The sequence below is a fragment of the Hakea prostrata genome, chromosome 5 (genome assembly GCF_041222555.1).
Source record: "Hakea prostrata isolate BN-2017 chromosome 5, UWA_Hpros_2, whole genome shotgun sequence".
In the NCBI taxonomy this organism is placed as follows: domain Eukaryota; kingdom Viridiplantae; phylum Streptophyta; class Magnoliopsida; order Proteales; family Proteaceae; genus Hakea; species Hakea prostrata.
The window spans coordinates 8,693,059-8,713,047 of NC_142604.1; the positions used below are offsets into that span (position 1 = coordinate 8,693,059).

General features: G+C 37.0%; 3 protein-coding genes and 1 non-coding gene across 4 annotated transcripts; 1 reads left to right on the top strand and 3 right to left on the bottom strand.

Annotated features, from left to right (window-relative positions):
* Positions 1-1,054, top strand: RTNLB13 (Reticulan like protein B13). Its single transcript, XM_089155376.1, has 4 exons — positions 1-100; positions 196-382; positions 486-697; positions 792-1,054. Exons 1-4 carry the CDS (start codon positions 1-3, stop codon positions 1,052-1,054), a joined length of 762 nt encoding a protein of 253 aa, XP_089011502.1.
* Positions 1,055-1,413: 359 nt separating this feature from the next.
* On the bottom strand, positions 1,414-4,641 carry LOC149014907 (putative disease resistance protein At5g04720). Its single transcript, XM_089156972.1, has 5 exons — positions 3,933-4,641; positions 3,370-3,764; positions 2,879-3,234; positions 2,548-2,753; positions 1,414-2,423 (listed from the first exon to the last, which is right to left on the bottom strand). Exons 1-5 carry the CDS (start codon positions 4,600-4,602, stop codon positions 1,594-1,596), a joined length of 2,457 nt encoding a protein of 818 aa, XP_089013098.1. The 5' UTR covers positions 4,603-4,641; the 3' UTR covers positions 1,414-1,593.
* Positions 4,642-4,831: 190 nt separating this feature from the next.
* On the bottom strand, positions 4,832-4,903 carry TRNAD-GUC (transfer RNA aspartic acid (anticodon GUC)). Its single transcript has one exon. It is a non-coding gene; the product is annotated as a tRNA-Asp (tRNA).
* Positions 4,904-11,319: 6,416 nt separating this feature from the next.
* LOC149014909 (putative disease resistance protein At5g66900) lies at positions 11,320-19,539 on the bottom strand. The gene is made up of 5 exons (XM_089154939.1): positions 18,669-19,539; positions 17,695-18,119; positions 16,589-16,941; positions 12,907-13,109; positions 11,320-12,804 (listed from the first exon to the last, which is right to left on the bottom strand). Exons 1-5 carry the CDS (start codon positions 19,303-19,305, stop codon positions 11,951-11,953), a joined length of 2,472 nt encoding a protein of 823 aa, XP_089011065.1. The 5' UTR covers positions 19,306-19,539; the 3' UTR covers positions 11,320-11,950.
* Positions 19,540-19,989: the final 450 nt, after the last annotated feature.

Sequence of the window (19,989 nt, forward strand, 5' to 3'; positions counted from 1 at the left end):
ATGGCTTTTGCTGAAACTGAAACTGAGATGAGCACAGCTCCACAGCTCACTGATGATGATTCTGCTAACACTGCTTCAACCCCACGTCAAGAATCCCTCAGTAAGCTCTACTAGTATATAATCATATTCCATTATATGGGCAGTTTCACCTTCCTTCAGCTAGTGATTCTTTGTTGTGTTCTTGGTTGATTGCAGATTTAATAAAAGATATATGCCTATGGGAGAAAAAGAAGCTGAGCGCATTAGTCCTCGTTATTTCAACAGCTGCTTGGGTAATGCTGGAAGTCTATGGATTCAACTTCATTCCAGTAGTATGTTGGGCCGCCATGTTCTTTGTTACTTTTGGATTTCTATGGGGAAACCTGGCCAGACTCTTCCACAAGTAATTAATCAACGAAGAATTTAGTGTTCCAATTTGTATTCTTCACCTTTTGTTCCTTTTTTCATTTTCAAATCATTCTAAGCCCACCTTTGCTCTATCTCAGAGAGATGCCGGCGTTGTCTACGTGCGAAGTTTCAGAGGAATCTGCGATGGCTTCCCAGAACACCATACGGGTATCTGCAGAAGAAGCGACTAGGTGGATGTTACGGGTTGGTGCAGAGGATAACTGGTTGGTCCTAGTTGGAACAGTTGCAGGCCTGTGGTTGCTCTCCAGGGTCGCTGGCGCTTTAAGCTTCCTTTCTTTCTTATATTGTGGTAACACCTAAGATGCTTATTAATTTCGAAATCCTCTTAAAATTCTGAATTGGACTAGGGTTTAATAGATCTTGAAATATTTTCCGAATTGCAGGTGTATTGATAGGCTTGACTGTTCCTTACCTTCTTTCGACATACGAGGAAAATCTAAGGGAATTCAGCAATAGCATGAAGATGCGTGGGAGAAGATTGTACAGAACAGTAGGAGACAAGCTCCACAGAAAGACAGAGTCAGAACACAAGTTTGCTGAAGATAAAGCGAAGAACAAGATTGCTGAAGATAAAGCGAAGAACAAGATTGCTGAAGATAAAGAGGAGAACAAGATTGCTGAAGATAAAGAGAAGAAGATCGAGTAGTTGTTCTTCTTCAGGAGTAAAGCATGGTCTTCACCATTGTAGTTTAATTAGAGTAATGGGTCCAAGTATATGATTAAGAAACATGCACTACTGGTATCATTTCAAGCTGTAATTGTGAACTGGGTAAATATGACCTGGAAAACGCTTTCGTTTGCCATTCCCATGGGGGCATGGTTTTTTCTTATCTTGTATGGAATAACATAAGAATGAAAGATTATAAAATGCCGAAAGTGCTCTATAAATTGAAGGTGACACAGTTTTCTATCTTGACCTGCCTGGGATTTATTTCCAAAGCATGTTTGGATTGTTCCTGGTCATGGTCAGATATAGATAATCAAAGATGAGACATCAAAAGCGGAGAACAGCAACCAGAAACAATGATATATCAAAAGCATAGACACAAGAACATTGTACATAAACTGGGTTTTAAACAGTTTCCAAATAGCACATTGAAGCCAGAGAACTGAAATGAGGGGAGCAGAATCACAGCACTCCCCTTCATTTCAGTTACATAATCACTTACAGTAATGTGGTTGTTCCTACTCTGCAAGCCATTCAAGACTGAAGGATTCCTTCGGTACCTGCACCTGAACATCTGGCATTTTTATCATCTCTTTCCATAACCAAGCAGAGTCCTCATCGCAGATTACACGACACAGAGACCGCAATGATACCAGAGACTTGGGCAAATTCCTGATCTGCAAGCATTCCCTCATATCGATCTTCTCCAACCGAGTCAACCTTCCAATTCCATCAGGGAGGCTTCTCAGGTTCACACACTGAGAGATGTCAAGATAAATTAACCTATCTAACTCACAGACGCCGGCAGGAAGCTTCTTTAGAGCCGGACATGCATAAAGCCTCAGTACTAGTAGGGAATTCAGCATTCCCAGCTCGTCAGGCAACTGCTGAAGTCCATGACAGTTAGTGATACTGAGGCTTTTCAGCGAACGAATTCTGCAGATGCTCGAAGGGAACTCCATCAGATCAACACAATGGTCCATTGTGAGTTCAGATAGTTGAGGGAACACGTATGAAAGATCTTTTGCAGATCCATTGAACCCATCATTAATCTTGCAGAGGATCACGGAAACTTTACGCAAATTATAAAGGGGAAAGTTCGACTTGAGCAGAGGAGGAACAGTAACTTTTTCCATCCAGAGGCTCCTCAAGTTCTTCATAGAGATAAACACTGACAAATTGCACAGGACTGTGTTCATCGTACCATTGTTAATCAGTATCAAGGCCCTGAGATTTGGCATTCTCTCTATGAATGGAGGTAAGAAGTACTCATCTGAGGAGAAATTCAGAATGAGAACTTCCGTCTTAGGGAAGTCCATATAGAACCAATCTGATTCCCTCATCTCGCCTATTGTGGAAACAAGGAAAAACAATTATTGTGTGGATTTAAGAGATAGATTACTTGGTCTCCTTTTTTTGTTATTCTAATTTGGGCTTCATTTCAAATAGTAATGCAGCAAAAGGGGCAATACCTGTATGTACCGAAACAAGTTGAGCATCAAATGGTTTGTTCATATTCCTCTCCCATTCCTTGGGGAGTCTGTCCTCTCTTCTTGGCATGAGTAACCGTCTTCTACTGTTCACATTCCCACGATTGCTGAAATGAAGTGCCAAGTCTCTCAATACATCATGCTGGGTAACAGAGATCTCATGGTAACTGCTACAAATATCTCCAGCTCTGTTACCAAGTGAATAACAACAGAGGCAACACACAGGATTGTTACAAAACCAATTCAAAGGAAGGTGGCCTGTCAGTCTGCAACTATTCTCCAATTAGATTTACAGTAAACTCAAATTTCATACCTTGCCTCTTTGACTAAGGTGAGGAGACTCTTATTGGAAAGCTCAATGACTATAGCAAAGGCTTCTTGTTCATCAAGATCATGAATCTCAACCCACATATTGATGAGCAGGTCAAGAGGAATCCTCTTATCCTCTGGGAAGGAACCCAAGTCCAGGAAGCATTCCCTGACCTTTTCTGACAGGTGCTCAACGGTCAATGCCATCCGATTAAGCAAATGAACCTCATGGGACTCGCAGAGGGGTTCCCCTCGTGATAGTCTGTTCTTGGCACTTGTCCAAAGCAGTTGAGGCTGGTCTCTTAATGAAGCTCCTATAACTTTCAAGGCCAACGGGAGTCGTCCACACTCCTCCACAATCTGTTTTCCATTAAAGCTATGAGCTTTGAATTTTACACTTCATCTTAACTTTCAAGTAGAAAATGAAAGGTTTTACCAGGAAAAAAAGAAGTAGAAAATGAAAGGAAGAAGTGACTAGTGCATTTGAACGAATACCTGCTCCACCATTTTCTTGTCAGCGGTATAAGGTATGGTCTTTTGTCTGAAAGCAGAGTGACAGAAGAGCGACATAGCTTCATGTTCTGTGAGCAATTCCAGATCGTAGGTGCTCTCGACCACGGTAGGGTACTTGAATCTTGAAACTACGATGGTTTTACACCCCGGTATTTTGAAAATTAGTTGATCCAGAACCGAGAGTGACCACACATCATCAAGAACAATAAGGGCTTTAACACTGAACCTCGAGCTGAATTGAAGATCCCACTGGGGAATCGTCATATTAGTGCCATAGTTCTCGTTACCCGTTATCTGCTTCAACAGTTTTAGCTTCAAAAGCTCAACGTTTGGAGATTGGGAGACTGTTTCGAAAAATACCCTGTCCTTGAAATAACCTAGAGAAGACGATGACCAGAGTCAAAAATTGCAAGGTAGTAGAATTTGAGCTCCTTGTATAGAATTGATCAGTCTTAGATATGTAATTCAGTAAAGCTGATTAAAAAACAGAATCAGAATCCTAGAAACAATCACTGAGAGAAAGCACAAAGAAAAGAATCACTTACTCCGAACTTGGTTGTCACAGCAAATTTCTCTGGCTAAAGTTGTCTTACCACTTCCGCCAATCCCACAAATCCCAACGACCCTGGAATCCTGCACGCCCATAATCATCTCCTTAACTTTCTTCTTCCCCATAGCCATTCCAATCCCCAAATCTACACCAGGTAACCCAAATATCTCCTGGTCTCTTCCAACCCACTCCACCTCCTCCTTCAACCAGCCGTCATCAATAGTTCCCAACCTGAGGTTCTCAATCCGCTTCTCGAGGCGATCAAACCTCTCGATGGATTCGAACCTAGAATGATGAACATCAGCCAATATATGAGCTTGAATTGGCCCAGCCAAAAACCTGGACACGTTCTTCTCGAGCTTCTCCATCTTCCTCGCTAGTTGTAGGTTCTTGTAGACGTTCCATCGGCTAGATGCCAAGACCTTGGTGGTAAGTTCCAAGCCCTGGCGAAGAAATGCAGAGAATCGGTCGAGTTGGGCCTGACGTAACTGGGGCAATTCAACTCCGGAATACTTGATCTCTTCGATGATGGGAAGCACTTCTTCGATGTCCTTCCTCAAGTTTTCTGCGCTGTTTTTGCAGTAAATACCCTTCTTACATATGCTTATCAGTTGTTTCAGAAGCTCTGTTGCGATCTCTCCGGCGAAAAAATCATTTACAGCCATCGCCGTGGGCCGTGTGGACGAGAGGAAGCCAAGAGTGAACTAGCAATGCTTACAGACTATATTCTGTGGATGGGGAAAGCCTGGGGTAAGACGGTCATTTCAGTCGTCAACGAAGAGTCCACTTTTAAAGTCAATGCCTGGGCCCCACTGGCGTTTGAGTGCGTATTTAAATAAACCCAAAAGCATTACGAGTTTGAGTGCTTATATTTAGGTAAAACCAAAAACATTACGCCGTTGCCGGGGATCGAACCCGGGTCACCCGCGTGACAGGCGGGAATACTTACCACTATACTACAACGACTTATTTGTTATTCGTTTATTTGTGTTTATATAAGATATTATTTTCAGACTAATACCCATGGGAAAACAAATGCATCTAGGTGAATTTTGGTCGTTTCGGCATTTGGAATTTTTTTTTTTTTTTTATAACCGAAACCGATATGTGCCATATGTCATCTGAAAATACGTGATTTTTTGAAGAACTAGCAAATTGTAGGCGAGATTCAAGCAAAACTTCACTGAATCTTAAAACTAGTCGGAGACTTGCCGGAATCTTCGAATTCAGTTCTCCTCTGCCTCTAGTCCTCTACTCGATCCTTTGTGACGGCTCCATCTTTGCACTATTGGAGATGTCTCAGAAAGACAACAGGTGCCTGCAACTATAGGAAGCCGTCGCAGATGAAGAAGAAGGTGTAGAAGTCACTTGTCTCCCAAGTCTTTAACAACCTCCAATAAACTCAGAAACCGTTGCAAATAGTCGGCGAAGTGTTGTCTAATGCTGCAGCCTGAGTACCCCAAAGGATTGAGAACCATCAAAGGCAAAATGAAAAACAAGCCTTGAAGACAGGGAATTGAGAGCTAAAGTCTTCCCGATAGCAAAACAAGTTGAAGAAGAAGAAGAATTTGGGACATGGGTTTCCTACTGCATGATCGAAGTAGAGGAATACCAACGCTCTAGCCTTCAAATTTTCTTGAAATTTATGGAATGAGGAATGAAAAAAAACTGACTTGACATTTAGCCTTTCTGGCCGCACACATGGCAAAATAATAAATGAGTGATAATATTTGTCTTATTATCTTCATTTTTTTTTCAAAACATTTTGCACAAAATTCACTGGATATGTCGGTGAAATCTCACCGAAATTTTGCCGATTCACTGGTTTTTACAATCGGCAAAAGGCAAAATCTCGCCGAGATGTCGCACCTTGGGTATACCCTACCTCCTCCATTTTTTTTTTTCTGAGAAGAGAAAACTCCATTAAAGTAAAGAAGTAACACCAGAATTTGGTATTCTTGAATACAATCAAATGAATTATCCTATTGTAGTGTCAAAAAAGAAAAGAGAAAAGATTGTAGAAATAATTTACATGAGTTGAGTGGTAACAAAGGCATTATATTAAATAGGGCACCTTGTACTTTGATTTTAGTACTATAAAACCCTACCTCCTCCAATTTTTTATTGCCCCCTTTGAATATGTAATGCCCACTTTGCCTTCATTAAATTAAAAATCAAAAGACGAAACTCCATTTATAAAAATCAGTAAAGAAGTAACCACCAGAATTTGGTATTCTTGAATACAATCAAATGAATTATCCTATTGTAGTGTGACCAAAAATAGGGAAATTCACAAAAAGGGAAAACAAAAAGGGAATAAAAAGAAAGAGAGAGAAAAAGATGGGTTTTTAGAAATAATTTACATGAGTTGAGTGGTAACAAAGGCATTATATTAAATATCATGTTAGAGGCAAGGACCAAAGGCAACGGTCATGGTGGTGTTGGAAAAATCTATGTTGCCGTACTACTACACTACACATCATGAAAGAAAGAAAAACTGATTTTTCTTTAAATAAAACAACAATACATGAGACAAAAAAAACCTTGCCGAACACAATTATTGACTTTAATTAGTGATTTCTTGTGTCATTCTCCACTGCGTGTGAAGAGGAAAAAAAAGTATGGCCATGTTTGATGACAAACGTTTTGTCTTTAAGATGAAAAACGATGTTACTTCTTCAAGCAAAATCTCTTGAAATGTATGAAAAGGAAAGAAGATAACCTCTTGGGCAACCTTAACTAGCCAACACTAGGATACCAAATAAACTAGGATTCTATATATGTTGATTCTATAAATTTACATTCAAAATCAAACTTAATCAAGCTATCAATGGAATTAAGTAATCAAACAAACTCCCTTAGAATGATATGTAGACCTCCTTAATTAGCTAATGGCAAATAAAACAACATCAATGAATAGACACCTAAATAGCCAATAAGTGTATTTTATAAGATTAATTTGAATTGCAAACAAACAAGTCTTAAGGGAAGAAAACATTGTTTTTCTTATGTGTTTGAAAACGTTGTTTTTCTTTTGACCATATCGTTAAAACCAAATTGGTCGATATAACTTTTGGATATTTAGCTACATTACATTTTAGAGTGCACAACAACGATGAAAGAGTTGCTTGATTTTAGAGGTGAAAATTCACCATCACCCAGATTCAATTGGGACTTTTAAACATCTTAAAGAAAATGCCCACATCACATCTCAGCTCTGTCCATTATTATTATAAGGATGTGTGTATTATGTTTTTCGACAAAGAGACCATTCGATGCCATTTCAAACAGATAAGTTCATGTTCTTAGTATTTCTTGTTTTGTTTTATTTGCTTTATATGGGTTGCCAATGATATTATATTTTCAATAGCAAAGGCTCCATAAAAGAATGCTAACTAGGTATACAATTCTGAGTTTGGATCATTTCCCTCAATAGCCATCGGGGAACACTTTGTGCTTTCCAATGGCTATTGAACACAAATTACAGGGAGACGCACAAGATTGTGGTGATGATTTAAAAAAATATATATTTTTTATTACTTTTTACTTGTAGACCCCACATAGTTTGTGGTTGTAAAGCCGTCGTAGAAAATGATCCACACGCTATAGTTTTTGCATTCGATTACATGATCACAAAAAATTACCATTGAACCCCTAATGAACTGAAAGACCTCAGCCATTCAACCTACATACATGCATTTTATACACCCACTAGCAAATTGCTGCACAACATGATAAGTTCTCTTGCAGGAAAAGAATTGTTGAATAAGAAAAACAAAGGACTTCATGGGTCTTCAGACTAAGTGGTTCGTAGTCCTTATCCACATCACTATCCTTCACTTTAATAATATAAAGCAGAATCTTTGCTTTTTGTTTTCTTTTGGAAACAAATGGATACACCAAAAAATATTGATTGGTAAAAGAAGGAAGCTTCAAGGAAAGTTAGTTAAAGATTATATCATTTTCATACCAGAAAAAGAAGACTTATATTTTCATATATAAATATTTTTTTGGGTAAAAATTATGTATAAGATTTTGAGGGTTATAAAAAATAACAAACAGTCAATTTGTTCATTACAAGTCTTACATTTCTTTTGTAACATTTTATATATTTATAAATTTAATTAAATATTTATTATGTGTAAGACATCGTTCTCTAGCCATGTATCATTTATATTTGTAATTCGTCACATGATATTAGGAGTCAATATGTTTGAATTGAAACTTCTATAGGAAGAAACCAATTTATCAATGTGAGTGGAAGTCTGTGCCATGCACTTAATGCGCAACACTGAGCTGCATTTGGTCCGAATAGAACGGATGGTCGAAAGTAATATTTACTTGTAATAAAAAAAAAAATGTAAAATGAGTGGTAGAGATTTTGACCTCAACCACTCGGGGAGATTATGGTCATACGCTACTCAGTACTACATTGAAGTTCAACCCACCATTTGATGCCTCGTAACAATTAGATTAATATATATAAACCCTTCTCGGCCTCTCCTACTCTATTGACAACTTTCTTTAGAACTTCTTGCACTCTAATTTTGGGTTAGAATTGTTGTTTATTATCGACTTACTCTTTAAAGATAGGTGTCCAACCACTCAAGTTGACCCCCTTTCAGAGATCTCTTATTGTAGACAGATTTTGATTTGATCAGTCAAGGTTCCATCTTGATTCATTCAAAAGATGTGAACACAACAAGCAATATTTTTTTAATAAAAGATAAGGATCTTTTATGTGGAATGAACTGATTTTTTTATTAAAATATTATTTGTACTAAAAAGAAAAAAATTATATATGTTGGGCTTTGGACATTAAGTTTGTTTTATGACAAATTATATATAGATACTCTATGTTTGCAATCAATTATATCTACTGTTCTTAAAAAAAAAAATCAATTACAAATACTTCCTTAATGCTTCAGCAAAGCTTTTCAATTCTTAATAATAGAGTAGCATTTGTAATTAATTTTTTTAGAAGTAGTAGATGTAATTGATTGCAAACACATATGACCTATATGTAATTTGCCTTTACTTTTATAGTAAACCATTTCCATTAAAAAAATAAAAATAAACTATTTCATGGAAAAGGAAAACCTAGAGTGTGGGCCCGGGGGTGTGGAGAGAAAGAGCCAAGAGCCCTCCTCTATCATTTTATTTGGTAGGTTGCGACATTAAAAAAATAAACAATGTAAAAGAATTTGAAAGTCTAAAAGCACATCATCACAACTCACCTACTTATATGAACTCAACTTCAGTGTTGTGCAATTAATGCACTGCACTGTGCTCCGAACGGTCGATATCAACTGAGATTTCGATCTCAACTGTCCGTTTCTCAATAGTGTGGGAACACACTTTTAAAAAACGAACAATCAAGTTCTCGATCTCGACTGTTTGCTGCAAGTGTTGTGCATTAATTGCTCAACACCCGAAAAATTTCCTATTTATATGGTTATACCACAATTTTGGTTCCATATTTTTCTTGGTAGAAAGGTGAATTTATTTAAAAGAAAAACCACGAGGGTATTTACAACCTACAACATCAAAATAAAGTGATCAAAGGATACAAGTTTGATATGATGGTGCATGTGAAGAAAGTAGATCAGCAACACTGTTTCCTTCTCTTAGAGTGTGCTGTGTGTCTTGAATTCAATGTAATCAAACTCTTGAAGCAGTGTTTGTGTGTCTTCCATCAAATGTTTGATCTTCCAAGAATAATCTCTCTTTTTTGTTTATGAGCTCTTCCAAGAATATACAGCAAGTTGGAGAGCTCTTCCAAGTTCTCCATATCTAGCTTGATTAATATTGTGGTATTTCTTAATTGCAGACCCATAAACATTAATCTTAATAACAAAATGAGGAGGGTCAACCAATGGATGTCATCTTGACTTCTCTGTTCTTTTGAGGAGAATATGATTTATGGCGTTCTGTGTTCAAAGTTTGAGCTAACCACCAGACCTGAGAGGTCTTTTTATATGATTTTCTATGTGTAGCTTTGTTGAAGGAAGACTGAATAATCCACTAGGTAAGCAGGTGCAAGGAAAGAAAACAAATCTCTTTTGGATTTTCTTAGATGAAATGTGATCCACCTTGAGATTTGATCAATCAAGTCTCAGTAGAATGGAAAGATGCCATAGATTGAACCAAAGATGATGAGGGGTTTGAGTTCTCATTCTTGGCAATTAACCTGTAAGCTGTTTGATATATTGTCTCCATGAAAAACAAGAAGCAATATTATAAATCAATTACAAAAAACTAATAAAAAACTCTCTATTGGCAAGAAGGTCAGATGCAAATGGGGAATATTTGAAATTCTTTTGGGTATATTCGAATTCAGCAAGAGCCTAAGGAGTTTCATTTAAATTGTCTCATACAAAGGGAGATTTGGTAACTCTGGTAGATCCATGATAAACAATGATCAGGATTAGATCACTAAACATTCCCAAATTTTAGTCTTAAATCCACAATACATCTCCCACATAAAAAACATCATTTGCTGTCCAAAGCAATGCACATATATGCCAAATAATTGGTTGAGAAAATAAAAATATTATAAAGCTATTTTGATCTTTTAAAATTTAAAATCAAACTTTACCAACGGGGGTTGGTCCAAGTGGTAAGCAGCTTGGTCCGCTTAAGCAAGGTTTCAGTATCGAATCCTTGTGGATGCAAAAAATCCCGCTGGGAGATTCACCCCTCACAGCCAGGTGTGGCGACGTGAGTCGAACACCGGTTTATAAACCGGGGTTGGCAACCCAAAAAGAAAAAAAAAAACAAACAACCAACGATTATGGCTAAGGCATGTGGCACAACAAAAGCGGGAGAAAATTTGGGAGAAAATCAATCTTTGGGACACCGTGGTCAATCTAAAAATAAAATTCTGCTTGAATGAAGGAGGGGGATTCTGAGTATTGATTCTCTACCTAGATTGGGAGAAAAATTTTCAATCTACTGATGATACTGTGGTCAATCTAAAAACAAAATTCTGCTTGATGAAGGAGAGAGAAGATATGGGCTCTTGCATTTTTTAAATTTTCCAAAGAAAGTTTTGTTTTTAGATTAAATATAAGTTGAAAAATCTCTTCTCCATTTGGGGAATAGCAACTCCATATTTCCTTACCTTTTTGTATATAATTTCTTACCACTTTTCGTATGGCGTTTAAAAGTCTTTCCAGGGACACAATTTAAATAAAATACACCCTTAAAATAGAGCATCTCCTAGGCCTCCTTCCCTATTAGCCAAGCCACCTAAAATGATGTTCTTAAACCCTAACATTTTATAATTTGTTTTATTATTTGTGGTAACTAGCAAGCAGATTTTTATAGAACGATTGCAGCAGGAGGAAAATGAATCCATTTATCCCCATAAAAAGAATTGCTAAGTTTGTTGTGACCAACATATCTTGGTCACCAGTCGATGAAATATATAATAGTCCACACCCATAATAAAAGCTACAAATTTTCCAAAAAAATGAGCCAATTTGGTTCCTTTTTTTTTGGGTAACTTAAAAACAAATCATTTTCACAGGAAACTCACCTCTACTTTGGTTTCTCTTTTTTTGGGTAACTTAAAAACATGCCATTTTCATTGGAAACTCACCCCTAATTTTTCTTGCTAGAATTCAGAAGTAAACCTTTCTCTTAATGTATAATAAATGAGTGTGAGGAGAACAAAAACTCTACCTGTTAGGGTAGAAAATCCCAACTCATACATCAAACCCTCCACAGATCATTTTAAGTAGGGAAGCATACAGCCTTTTAACCTGTGGTTGGGAATCAAACCCTTTTTTTCACACAACTGAAGATAGTCACAGAGTTTATATTCTGTTTAGCAAACCAAGTATATGAAAACAAATTACAGAACATAGACAGAATTCAAAAGACAATAGATAAAAATCTAAAATATCCAAAAAAAATACAGTACAAGGCCATATTTGTCCCTCTTCTTGGTTGAGATGTTCCATGCAAGCATTTACAGCTCCCCCCAACAGAACTCAGTCAAGTTAGTAATCAAACATCAACCCCAAGCCAATCCAAGTTGTTGTCCTTTTTAAGTACAGTTATTTTCAGACCAGATGATAGAGGTCCCCAGAGCCTAGCTGTGTCTTCATCACATATCACCTCCTTCAAATGAACAAGATTCATGGCTGAAGGGGGTAGTTCACTCAGATCTATGCAGCCTCTCATGTCAAGCTTCTTCAAACAACGTAACTCTCCCAGCACGTAAGGCAGCATTCTTAAGTTGCAGCAATCCGATATATCAAGGAATCTCAGCTTCTGGAGTTCTTTAATTGAGTCTGGTAACTTAAGTAATGCAGTACATGCATGTAGCCTTAACAACTCTAAATCCGTTATACATCCAATTCTCTCAGGTAATGCAGATAAGCTATCACAGTTAGTAATGCTAAGTGTCTGTAAACTGATGATATCACAGATCCATGGAGGCAATTCTACCAGATAATGGCAGTAATCAATGTTGATCTCAACAAGATTAGGTAACACGTGAGATGGGTCGACGGTGCACTTCATCAAAGTTTGGCCAAAAAAAGTTTGGCCAAAATCACACATAACTAAAGATATCTTCTGCAAATTCGTAAATGGCATTATGAATTCATGAAGGGAAGGAATCGAAACTTTCTCTAACCTGATCGTCTTTAGATTAGCCAACCCATGAATTGTCATCAAACTGCTTAGGTTGGCATGAGTACGTCCTCGTTTTACAATGATAAGAGCTTTCAGATTCCTCATCTTCTCCATAAATGGGGGTAATTCATAGTTTTTCATGGCGGAATTCAGAATCATCACCTCAGCTTTGGGAAATTGTAAGTGAGATAAGTGCGACAAGCTTTCTGGACACATTTCACCTACAAGATTCAGGCTATCACTTGTGATGCAGAGAAAAACCAAAAAGAACTTAAGAAACAATTCAACAGTTTATTAGCATGTTCAAATGAATATAAGGAAACCTGTGCACAGAGAAACAAGATGGGCATTGAGACAGAGATTCTCCTCATTTCTCCAGCTCTCAGGAAGGCCTCTTTCTCTTGTGTTTATGACAAGTCTTTTACCCTGCTGTTGCCGGTTCTCATAAATAGCCAGGTCTCTGAGTAGATCATGCTGGGTAACGAACAGCTCATTGTAGCTAGCATCAATCTCTGTCGCAATTTTCCTGGTGAAAATGAATGCACCGCTTACAGATAGATATTAAAACACAAGTAGACAGCAGGTCTTGCAAACACTGTTGAATCCGTTGTATGAAGAAATACTATCATACTATCATTATCATTACTATTACTAATTACTAATATTATAAAAACACAAACTGAAAAGACATGGCTACATTTTTCTTTCCCAAAATACCCTTGCCTATTCAATTCATTAGATCTTTAAGTAATTTAAGAAAGATGTCCAAAATTGTAATTATCATTCATAAACACAATATTAATTAATAAAATAATACAATAATTATCATTAAATGAGCATGAACTCAAAGGACATGGTTATATTTCTCTTTTCCAAAATACCCTTGCCTATTCAATTCATTATATCTTAAAATTATTTAAGAAAGATGTCCAAAATTGCAACTATAATTTATAAACATCATTTTAATTAATAGAATAATATAATAATCATCAATAGTTGAGTATGAACTCAAATTACATGGTTACATTTCTCTTTCCCAATATACCCATGCTTATTCAATTCATTTGATTTTTAAATCATTTAAGATTAATGTCCAAAATTGTAATTATAACTCCTAAACACAATATTAATTAATATAATAATATAATAGTATAATAATTATCATTAATTGATCTAAAAATAAACTAAAAAAACATACAAATTAAAAAATAAATTATATAAAAATAAAAAATTATATTCGAAACACATCACACGTGCTTGTGCACATGCATTATTACTAGTAGATTACAAATGTACCTAACTAGTAAAGAAAAACTGTTCATTTATGGGGCTCAAATCATTTATTGGGGTTGAGATTTAATTAATTGCAGACTGTTAACAAAGACAAATGATTCACTGGTGAATTGAAATTTCATTGTTGACCAGGAAAAGAAGTTAAGTGTCAATACAAACACTCAATAGAGTAAGCAGTGCTTGACTATGCCCTCAAGCTAAACCAGGATCATCCAAAGATATTTGTTTTCGTTTCTATTAAGTCTGGTAATACCTCAGTGTACCCAATAAAACTTTGCTACGGAGAATAGGATTAGAAATAAGAATAGAAAATTGGAAACAGCACGCCATCATGGTCATCAACTTAGACGTAGACACCCCCCCCCCCGGAAGAAGAAAGAAGCAGCTTCAATTAGAACTGTTAATGGATAACCTGTTTAGATCCATTGTGTGTAGAGGACAAGGATGCAAACCTATCATGACTCTACCCTAACTAAGCATACCATTCCTCCTAGCTTTGAGTCATCATCAATTACTGGGAATGTATAGTGACAGTGAAACTCCATCTATGGCCTCAAGCACTCTTCTCAGGCTTGGTTTGGCAGGTTCCAAAAGCCACACAGAAGTTTGAGTACAAACAAAGTCATGCTAATTACACCGTGTTTACTAAACAAAAGGTGGGTCAGATTGCTACTCCAATAGCTAATGTTGTCAAAATAATTATAACCAGCAATGATGATACAAAGATCACTTACCAAAGACCAACTTACCAGCAGAATTAGAAACCAAGGACTTAAGATCTCTCAGATATTTCCTCGGAATTGAGTTTGCCTGATCTAGCATTTTTATTTTCCAAAGAAAGTACGTCCTAAACCTTCTTGAAGAGACAGTGATGCTTGGGTCAAAGCTTGTGGATCCACCTATCGAAGCCAGTAATCAACTGAGGGGTCAGGGAGTTCATCCAAGGATAAGAAACAATATCAATGTATTGTAGGAAGACTGATATATCTCCATAACCAGATGTTAGTCTATGCTACGAGAGCCGTAAGCTGAGCTCTAGATGACACTAAAATAGCTCATCTTGGGGATGCAAACCGGATTCAGAGGCATTTAAAGTCAACCCTAACAATAAGCAGCCTATTCTCAAAAAATCTTAATCTAAAGTTGGAATCTTCGGCAAGCTCTGCTAATAACCAACATTCAACCTAAAAATATTGCATATTCCGTTGAGGTTATCTGAGGTCATAGAACAAAATTCCATCAAAACTTGCGAAATTTCCACCGAAATTTCCCATTTTGGAAAATGCGAAATGAAACTCATAAGGACCGAAAAAAAGTCCTCAGTTTGATCGAAACTGTCGAAATTTCGTCGCGAAACCTCGAAACCTATCAAAACTTAGTTCAACCCAGTTGGACTAGCTGGTTCATGTGGAAAAAAAATTCTCAAATTTCGTGGAAACTTGGGAAATTTCGTGGAAACCTGAGAAATTTCGTGAAAACTTGGGACTTTTTCTTGTAAATTTTGTAGCTTTCCCAAATTTTCAATTTTTTTGTTTATTTCATGTTTCCCCAAATACCACGACAAATACCCCCTTCATCAGGACTTCCCTATCCAAAGTGAGTATTCCCTCAGGTTGGTTATCTTAAGCATATTGATGACCAGACTCATAAAGTTACAGTTGTCGATTAACTTGACAACCATAGGCATAAAATGTCATGGGATGTCTATGTTCGTTGGTTGTAGGAGAGGATGTTACAGGCGTAGTACTACTCAGATCACAAGATGAATCCACTCTTGGCACTTCTCTTAACACTAAGATGTATTTTCCTTTTTATTGTCAACTATTTTGAAGTTAGAAATTATATATTGAATGTTATATGCTTAAATAGTTAAGTTTATAATGTACTTTTTCGACAACTCTACATTGATGTTATGTACATTGAATGACATACTCTACATTGATTTTTTAGCAAAATACAACAAATGTATTCTTTATACTCTAATTAGCTTAAATACATGATCCCACCCCAAATACTCTCTAGAAATTGTCGAAACTTGATGTCGAAACTTGTACGGAAAAGTCCTCAATTTTCTCGAAATTTCCCAAGTTTCCACCTAAGTTTCCCATTTTCACCCGGTCGAAACTTGAGTTTTCCTCAAACTTTTTACCATGTATGAGGTTATCTGGTTACATGGCAAAGTAAGAAACCATCCATAGTATCCACATCAAATGCACAAGCCAAGTACAAAGCAATGACAAGAGGATGCAGTCAGTATATAATACAATCCAAATCAGCATAGAACCAACCAAATTGAGATAACAGATACTCCACCAAAGAAAAACCTGAAGAAGACACGACCTGTATTGCACTCATAACTTCAGAGGACCAATTTGCTGATGAATTTGACTAAGGGATTGACATCTAAGTCATTACATCCTATCATATCCAAGTTGTGCCATAAATCTATAAACCAACTTTAGGGAGAGTGTCAAGGATACGGGTTACCTTTCTACATTCAGTGGATGTAGAGACGAAGGATACTCGCCATACTGTGACCCTGCCCTAGCTAAGCATATCATACTTGTAAACCATATCCCATTTTTATAAGTAATAAAGAACCTCTATCTCTTTTGACATACCATTTCATCCTTCACTATTTCTTTCTCAACTACAACAAATACATGCAATGGAATTAATTTTTTATAAGAAAGATCAAAGAAATACATATACCTGCTTCCAACCAAATTAACAAGATTTCGAGATTCAAGTTCAAGAAGAATGACAAAGGCCTCATCTTCATCTTCTAGTCCGTCATGCTCACACCAAATATCAAGCAAAGCAGAGGCAGGGATCCTTTTGTCCTCAGGAAAAGAACCCAAGTCCAGAAAGCACTCTCGAACTATATCATCCAAAGAATCCAAACTCATTGAAAGACATTTCCTTAATTTCTCATCATAATCAAGAATGGAGAAACCATTTGACAGTTTCTTAGCCATGATCCTCCATCTCACTGCAGGCTGTTGGGACAATGATTTGGCAATCACCGTTATAGCAAGTGGGAAACCATCGCAGCACCTTACTATCTGCATATTAATATCAACAAGTAGAACTAGTTATAGTTTAGGAGAGACTAGAAGAACGATAGCATAATAATTTAGCTGAATGAGTTGAAATGCTCAATTTCCTTAACTAATCTGCATCTATAAGATAAAATTGAACTAGGTTTCCAAAATTTCCAAATCCATTGAAATCCTAACCTTAAACATTTAGCTTTTTTCCAATGGTAGACATAGATTCATACTCATATTAGCAAAGACTTGTATTATCACACAAATGTTTGATTTGTGCGTACTTTTAAATGACCAACCTTGTCCGACCTGTAGCTCTTCCAATTATTGGGGGTTTGACATATAAACATTAAAATCAATGTTCTTGATGTTTTTTATATTCCATAAGACAAGCTGCCGACCAATTAGCCTACACTAATAGAAGTATATGTGATCAAAACTTTTCAGCTTCTTAAGGATCCTTCTCCATAAGGCTAAGAGATGGATCTCATTTGACCATCAAAGGATATGTGAGTTATTCCTTTATCACTTTTATCTACTTCTTTAATTTCCTACAATAGGATCATAAATTGCCTAATGTCAATTACTTTTTATAACTTCATGTGAGAATACACTCTAAATAATACCAGAAAGTCAAGTATAGATTTTGAATTTGGTCTGTTATAGTTTTAGAAAAGGTATAATTATGTGTGCATATGGTGATATTAATCTAAATAAGGATGCATTATATAAGCATGTGGTTGCAATGTTGGGTGATAGACAAAGCACCTCGTTCTGAAGATCCTCATCTGGCTCATACTGCTTGTATTGAGAAAATACCGTTTGCTTAAAGAGTGTCACGGAATCTTCTTGGCTTAACGTCTTCAAAAGATATTTGGAATGATATTCAGAATTATATACATTGAATGCTGTTCTTGACGTGACCAGCAACTTATATCCTTCTGTTCTGGAGAAAAACTTTTCAATAATAGATTCTTCCCAGACATCATCTAGAACCAATAAGAGTGGCTTTGGCCTTCTCTCCTCCAGAATGTGATGAAACTGCTTTATTGCATTTTCTTCACTAAGGCCGGACGGAGGCACCCCACCACTAATCTCTTCCAGTAATCTCAGTAGTATGTCCAAGGCATAGGTGGGTGTGGACATCGCCGTCCTTGAAACAGTCAGGAAGAATATATTACCATTGAATTCGCCTGTAGCAAACACAACATAAGAAGGTTCAAAAGATTTAGCCAAATCTATTAATTAAATCAGAGAAAAAGGTAGACAAGAGAGTCCTGAGACAATTCAGTTTCGACAGTCACGTTCAGTTTGAGAAAACAAAATTTTCTTTTTAAGGATTGGAAATAGAGATGGGATCTATGGATAATTTTAACTTAAAGTCCAGGTACATGAGTTTCCTACTTCTAAGATGGGTTTGGTTCTCAAGGGAAAAAATATTGCTAACTATGGAGGTTAGGAAAAGCATCATTTGAATTTTAATGTGTTGCAAGTTTACAGGACTAGTTTTTGTGGTCTGTGACAATAGCTAAGATGAAAAAAAACAGAGTTTGCTCTGGGCAAGTAGGAAAGGTGTTCTAACCCTGTGAGATGGCATTAAACCCATTCCATTTTTATGAACAAACAGAAGTGAAGAAATTAGGCAACAAACAAGTCAATCAGAAGAAGAAGAAGAAAGAGAGGACGGGAAAGAAAAAGGAAGGGGGAGAAGGGGGAAGAGTATAATGGAGTTCGTTTCTTACCTATAACCTCTTTGTCTCGGCAAAGCATGGCAGCTAGTGTCGACTTCCCACATCCTCCAGGAGCACATAGCCCAAGCACAGATACGCTTTCTTTGAACAGTTCAGTCTTTAATTCTCTCAGAGCTATACCGAATCCAACAACACGATCTGGGAGCTGGGGAACAGCACACAAACCCGAATCGAAGCCCTTGCTGCTATTAGTTTGTCCGTTTAGAAGACTCAACCCGTCCATCTTCTTCCCCAGCTGTTGAACATCACGAAGAAGCTGTTTGTTGTCACGCCAGATTTCAACCTGCAACTCTCGCTGACAGAAACTGAGAATCGCTTCATCCAGTTTGATTATCTTACTGGAGAGACGGATCTTGCTGTAAATATCCCAAGACCGGACTCTGGAGCACCTGACGACGAGATCTCGTCCTTTAACCAACCTACCCTTCAATTTCTCGACCGACTTCCGCTTATGATCATTCAACTCTAAATCCATTATTCTCGCTTCTTCAAACAGAGGAACAACATGTTGGAGAGTAGCATGGAGTCGTTGAAAGTCTTCCTTGAAATTAACAGCCTGATCCTTCCACTCTAGTACCATTCGCAGCACCTCTCCGGCAACGGCACCTAATAAGATTCCGTCCGCCATATCTCTCTTGTGAAATCCAAAACCCTAACTCACATTAGCAGAAGCAAAGTTGCAGAGTTGCAGAGTTGCAGAGTTAGTCTGCCATTCCCGGTCCTCATACTCTTTTTTTCAATCACAAATTTAGGAGCAGCTTCAAGACGAGTTCCAGGAAAGATCGGCTTTTAAGACCTTCACGACACTCCATTGACCTACTCTGCTTTCGGTATTTTGTCTGATAACCGTTGGATCAATTTTCCCAGAAAAAGCCATAGCAGTGAACTTCTACGAAACTTCATCTTCCAATTAAATAACTCACTACGTCTAAGTCAAGTTGAGGTCTTCTTCACAAAAAAAAAAAAAAATAATAATAATAATAATAAAATAAGTGAAAATTCAGGTATTATTGGGTTAAATTGCCCGGGAAAGTGCGGAATTTTATAAGTCTATTTTCGCAATTTCTTTCCCTCTACATAAAGGACGTATGTCACATCCCTCGAGGATCTTCTCTTTCGCAGAAATTCAATCGTTACGTTTTATGGCTTCTCATGGCTGTCAATTTGCTATTTACCTAAAAAAAAAAAAAAAAGTCAATTTGCAACTTGAACCGTAAAAACTACACGCATCGGCCCGTTATAAACTTATAATCCAAATTAATTAGACCGAACCTTAATAAGTTGTGTTTGGGCTGAGGGTAGTAGAATTCGC